Source organism: Gadus macrocephalus, chromosome 3 (assembly GCF_031168955.1).
Source record: "Gadus macrocephalus chromosome 3, ASM3116895v1".
Classification (NCBI taxonomy): Eukaryota; Metazoa; Chordata; class Actinopteri; order Gadiformes; family Gadidae; genus Gadus; species Gadus macrocephalus.
In genome coordinates, this window is record NC_082384.1 from 19,444,973 (window position 1) to 19,451,361 (window position 6,389).

General features: G+C 45.7%; 1 protein-coding gene and 1 long non-coding RNA gene across 2 annotated transcripts in view; one reads left to right on the forward strand and one right to left on the reverse strand.

Moving 5' to 3' along the window:
• Window positions 1-168: 168 nt before the first annotated feature.
• LOC132453506 (basement membrane-specific heparan sulfate proteoglycan core protein-like) overlaps window positions 169-6,389 on the forward strand; it is an 8,693-nt gene continuing 2,472 nt past the window's right edge. The window contains 7 exon segments of the mRNA XM_060046396.1: window positions 169-325; window positions 1,566-1,712; window positions 3,454-3,543; window positions 3,546-3,587; window positions 3,926-4,098; window positions 4,253-4,435; window positions 4,567-4,747. Coding sequence (XP_059902379.1) covers window positions 277-325; window positions 1,566-1,712; window positions 3,454-3,543; window positions 3,546-3,587; window positions 3,926-4,098; window positions 4,253-4,435; window positions 4,567-4,747 — 865 coding nt within the window. The 5' untranslated portion in view covers window positions 169-276.
• LOC132453538 (uncharacterized) lies at window positions 1,405-3,459 on the reverse strand. The gene is made up of 2 exons (XR_009524733.1): window positions 3,000-3,459; window positions 1,405-1,779 (listed from the first exon to the last, which is right to left on the reverse strand). It is a non-coding gene; the product is annotated as an uncharacterized LOC132453538 (long non-coding RNA).

Sequence of the window (6,389 nt, forward strand, 5' to 3'; positions counted from 1 at the left end):
TCTGCTCAGTCAGTATCTTGTGAATTGAGTGTTCTCCTTATAATTGCATTACCCTCTACTCTCAGTTAAGCGTGGAAACACGCACAAAACAAAACAAGCACTCGTCTATGTGAAGTCTTTCGCCCATGTCCCTTTAGGTTGATGTTGGATCAAAGTAAACAGCATTTCGGGGGTAAAGTTCGACCCCGGCGGAGCTGGGAGGGTAGATAGAGAGAGGTAGATAAAGAAATAACGAGGCATACACTGTAGAGGCAGAGGGGTTTCTGTCAGGCCATCATGGATACCTCTACAGCTGCAGCGATCCTGATTTCTCTGGTTCTCTCAGGTAATCCGTTGGACTTGGGGATGACAGCAGACTCCAGGCACATTTCAAGTGAATCGCAAGTTGATAAGGTTGAATTATTGTTGAGTCACTGATATGACACATTGCCCCAACATGCCCCAGCATGAGGCATGTTGGGGGTAAATTGAGCAATCTGAGGGTAAATTGACCAATTTACTTTTTCAAGTTGAATGCATTTTCTTTTCCCAATAGTCTTATATATATATTTGCTTAAGGTAAGTTTAAACAATATAAAACTTGTATGTATTTTTGCCACTTATCTGATGGATTTTCAGTGGCTGCTCTCTTCATCTCCTTACTCTCTCTTTCTTGGCATGATAGCTTTTCTATAATGTTTAAAATATGACAAAACTAAATCAGTTGTGTAATACTGTACTACATTGAAACACCACTTTATACTTTAGAGACTTAACTTAATTTCAGTGCATCATGGTGGGGTTCATTGAAGGACTGGCTCCACTTACCCCACAGCATGTGTCTCACTTTGCCCCACAGTCATAATTTTATGACAAAAACTGCCTAGTTCAACAATTCAGGCTAATCTTTAGCTGAATTATTATGCAAATCACCAACATGTATGATGTATATTTTTACGCGCTGATAAATTTGCTTTGACATAGCAGTCATTATAACTGATATGTTAAAATCGAACAGTACTTTGACAAGCAACAAGTCAGTTCATTGAGAAAAAAACATACTTGCAACTTTACCATGTGCTTCTCTCCATCACAGCCAGATATACATTATGGGTGCTTCCTGAATTGATGTTCAAGTGACAACAAATGTGTACAGTTGCCTTAATACAGGGGGTGGGTCTACTTACCCACTGGCTCATCTTCATTCTCTCCAATTTTATATTTTTATTGATTTTGCTTAATTACAGGTTTACATTTGAAAAGCGTTTTAAAAAACAACAACTAATAGTTAATATGCAACCAGCACCCCCTTCACTTTTACGTTCTCATCTAAGCAAAACCGCTCTAATCAATCTGTGTATTTGTCCTCTTTATTTACTCTGTGGCGATTCGCGTTTGCACATGCAGCATGGACCCGAGTAAAGGTTCTCTCTCTCTCTCTCTCTCTCTCTCTCTCTCTCTCTCTCTCTCTCTCTCTCTCTCTCTCTCTCTCTCTCTCTCTCTCTCTCTCTCTCTCTCTCTCTCTCTCTCTCTCTCTCTCTCTCTCTCTCTCTCTCCCTCCCCACCCCCTTTCTGTCTGTCTGCAGTGGGCGCCCAGGCCCCGGTTGTGTCCATTGAGCCCCGCGTGGTGTCGGTGCGGCAGGGAGAGTCCGTTAGCATCAGGTGCATCGTGGATGGAAGTCAACATCCCATCACGCGGGAGTGGAAGAAGTCCAACAGCCCACGCTTAGCTGGTGGGTCTTGTTTTGTGCTTTAAACACTCCTTTAGTACCCAAGTCTGCCTGCCTCTGGTGGACCCATCTGTGAACGGGTGTAGAGTGATTGATTGAGGGTTCTGGATGCTCTTCTTCCGTGCAGAGGTTTTACACTTAACAGGGACCACTGGTTTCTTCCACTAGGGGCGCAAAACCTAGTGGTTTTTAGACAAATCAATGTCAGAGATCATAATCCTCTTTCTATAAAATTTACTCTATTATCCATTAGGCCTACATTCCTATCATGCATATCGATCTGTCTGTCTGTCTGTCTGTCTGTCTTGTCTGTCTGTCTGTCTGTCTGTCTGTCTGTCTGTCTGTCTGTCTGCCTGTCTGTCTGTCTGTCTGTCTGTCTGTCTGTCTGTCTGTCTGTCTGTCTGCCTGTCTGTCTGTCTGTCTGTCTGTCTGTCTGTCTGTCTGTCTGCCTGCCTGTCTGCCTGTCTGTCTGCCTGCCTGTCTGTCTGTCTGTCTGTCTGTCTGTCTGTCTGTCTGTCTGTCTGTCTGTCTGTCTGCCTGTCTGTCTGTCTGTCTGTCTGTCTGTCTGTCTGTCTGTCTGTCTGTCTGTCTGCCTGTCTGTCTGTCTGTCTGTCTGTCTGTCTGTCTGTCTGCCTGTCTGTCTGTCTGTCTGTCTATTTTATTAAACTGTTTATAAACATGAGCCAATGGTTCTTTGTGCTCTGCACCAGTGGTACAGTGGGAATCTTTGTGGTCCATACCAGCTGCTCAGTGATCCGTCAAGTGGTCCTTGTGGTCCAGTCCATTGGTTAATCAAGTGCCTGTCATTTTGTAACTGAACCAAACGTTTTTGTAGTTGAGCCTAAGATTTGTGAACCTCTAATGGGAAGGCCTATTTATAGTTACAGGAAAGATGCTTAATCTGAATAGGTGGCAGATTAGTAACGTGATTAACACATGTGTTAATAAATTAAGAATAAATACACTTAATTTACACAACCAAAACATATACTGTCAACAAATACAACAATATTTGTGATTGTGTACTGCAAACTGTATTTGAAAACCTTACAACTTAATTTTGAGAAAAGTGGCTACCTAGGCTACCCATCAATACACATCACTAAACTGATTTATACCAAAAAAAATATATAGACTCGTTTTAAAGAAGACGTTATTTACATTTAGGTTGTAAAATGTAAATAAAATATGTCCAATGATGACGTATAACATAACGCTTTGCATTGTTGCTGTTTTTATAGTTATTCTCAAATTTACTACAAACTACAGTTTTTCAGTTAGTTCACTTACAGTTCTTTAGAGTGAAATTAAACTCAGTTGAAGGAGAGATAGGACGTAGAAGGTGTGCAGTGGATGAGCACTGCGGGACAGACCACTTGACAACTGGTCCGGACTACAAGGACCGAGGGAGGGACCACTGGGGATAACTGGTCCAGACCGACTAGCATAACCGCACAAACTGCAAAAGAAAGGGTAACAATTAAGAATATAGCCATAATAAAGTATATTTAATAGACAGAGGATGATGATTCTTTAACTATATTGAGCTAACAGCGTTTCCAGACCTGCCACAGAAGAGAGAAGGTGTATTAGGGACCACAAAGACAACTCCACATACTAGTAAACTGGTCCTGACTACTAGCTGTAGCGCCCCTAGTGGTATAAACCAGTAGTGCCTCATAGCCACCGCGGACGGCAGACAGGCCATTGAATCGACCACAACCCCGTCTCCTTCTTCCTCCAGATAATGTGAAGGTGAGCCGCGATGGTTCTGTCCTGACCATCGCTGACGCCCAGCCCGATAACCAGGGCCAGTACCGCTGTGTGGCGGCGAACCCCGCGGCCGCACCTCTGGAACAGCTGTGCTGAACGTCAGATGTAAGCTCGACTCAACCCTCTTGGTGTCATATGCTTGTGCATATGACTGTTCAGATGACACTGAACTGCGTGTGTGTGTGTGTGCGTGCATGTGTGTGTGTGCAAGTGTGTGTGTGTGCTTGTGTGTGTGCGTGTGCATGTGTGTGTGTGTGTGTGTGTGCATGTGTGTGTGTGTGCTTGTGTGTGTGTGTGTGCGTGTGTGTGTGTGCGTTTGTGTGCTTGTGCTTGTGTGTGTGTGTGTGCGTGTGTGCGTTTGTGTGCTTGTGCTTGTGTGTGTGTGTGTGCGTGTGTGCGTGTGCTTGTGTGTGTGTGTGCGTGTGTGTGCGTCCGTCCTTCAGATCCTCCGACAGTGACACTGACTCCTGCTGGGCCCCTGCGGGTCCGGGTGGGTGAACCTGTATCCATCGAATGCCGCGTCACAGGCCGGCCGCGGCCAAGCCTCAAGTGGAAACGCCTGGGCTCCTCCCTGGATCTTGTTACCAAGGCAACAGAGGATGTGAACACCCTAGAGGTAACCGGCGCTCACACACGCACACACACACGCATGCACAAACACACACACATACACACACACACACACACGCACACGCACACACAGATCATCCGCTTAATCAGTAGAAGGCCTACAGTGATGGTGTCATGGAGGCCCCCTCCTCTTCCTCCAGTGGGCGCTGGTCCGGCCGGAGGACTCGGGCGTGTACGCCTGCCAGGCGCAGAACAACGAGGGCATGACGGAGGTCAAGGTGGAGGTGACGGTCCAGAACCAGGGCACTCCTGTGGCCTCGGTGGCGGCGGAGCTCATCACAGCGGTGCAGGGACACACCGTCACCATGCAGTGTCACGCCACTGTAAGATACGTGTGTGTTTGGGACCGAAAAGAAAGAATAACCAACACTACTGTCCCACCTGTGTTTACCCTTCGTCTCAACATTGCCAAACTCCAAATTGTTTATTGCGCCTCTCCCTTCGTCTTCATCCAGGGAATCCTACGCCGGTCGTCACCTGGTCCAAACTCAGGGCGCCGTTGCCGTGGCGACACACGGTTTCCGGTGGCGTTCTGACCCTGACCGAGGTGGGGCGGCAGGACTCGGGGCAGTACATCTGCAACGCCACCAACGTCCACGGCTACAGTCAGGTGTACACCCAGATGGAGGTCGAGGGTGAGCCGTCCTCTGCGCTCCAGCTACGCAGCAGCTCAGGAGGTAGAGCGGGTTGGCTGGTAACCGCAAGGTTGCTAGTTCAAATCCCCGGCTCCTCCTAGCTTCGAGGTGTCCCTAAGCGAGGGCACCGAACCCTAACTGCTCCCGACGAGCTGGTTTGTCATCTCGCACGGTGGACTCCGCGGTCGGTGTGTGAATGTGTTTATGAATGGTTGAATGTCAGGCAATATTGTAAAGCGCTTTTATAAAAGGGCTAGATAAATGCAGTCCATTTACCATTTCAGTTACAGGGGGGCGAGGGGCGAAAGAGAGGGCGGGACTCCGGTAGAGGGGTGTTTTTTCGCCGTTCCATCTTTCAGATTTTGCCTCTTCACCGTAAAACTCCATATTTATTTTGAGTTTTTTGGTTGCTCATCCTGTCATGTTGTTATGCCTGGTACCGCCATCGCTAAGAGCAAGCAAGTCACAGATCCAAATAATAGTACAGCACTGTAAATAGCAGTTGTTGCTTTTTTTTGTTCTGTTTTTCAAGTTTGTGTCTCTTGTCCTGCCGACAAGAAAGGTGTGAAACCCGAACAGGAAGTTAACTTACGTCCTGGGATCGCTGCATCTCCACCCCCCATATCTACAAAACCCTTGTTAAATATCACACTTGATCCAACGCTAAATTCTCTCTTGCAGTTTTTAGTCAGTGACTGTGAAAATCTTTTGGTGTAAGCCCAGCATTAGTTAAAACCAAACTCGGACAATAATAACAAAATATCCTGACAAATAATCTAAATAGAAACATATTGCAGACAGTAGCATCATTAGAGCTAAAACTCATTTGTTTTAACGGTGACTCGCACATGTATGTATACATGTGCGAGTCACATATGCATGTGTTGACAGGAGGCTGAGAGTTGGTTCGTGAAGTGCGATCACAATCATAATCAAACCTTTTGTCTCAATCTGAGACAAAACAAGTTGTGAAATAAGCTCTCTCTCTCTCTCTCTCTCTCTCTCTCTCTCTCTCTCTCTCTCTCTCTCTCTCCTTCTCTGTCTGGTCTCTCTCTCTCTCTCTCTCTCTCTCTCTCTCTCTCTCTCTCTCTCTCTCTCTCTCTCTCTCTCTCTCTCTCTCTCTCTCACTCTCTCTCTCTCTCATAATAGAAGAACTTCTAGCAGGTCAGGTAAACCTGTTTGACAGGAGATGATGGTAGCAGAGAATATAAAGAGACATTTATGAATTACCAATTGTCATTCTATCCCAAATATAGTATGTTTCTTCACATAAACCTTTAAACATACACATATTGCATTCCTCTCACCACATGAAATAGTCATCACCTCAGTAAACAATACAGAATTGGTTTACTTGTATTTTGTGCTAAAATTCAAAGTATCACATCTATATTTACAATACAGCTTGATTCTGCATCTCTATTTACAGCTCACAACTACCAACAGTCACAGGCTCAGCCCTTCAACTCTGGGCTAATATGTTGTCACAAATATGCAGTTAATTAGGTCACATCACATTCAATGTAAAAACGTTTTCTACTTTGTTTTTGACATGTCTCAAAATGTAGCCTAGCTAGCCCCAGGCTAACGTTACTTAGCATATATGCCTCCACTCGCTCGTCTCCCGGCGCAGCAGCACCTG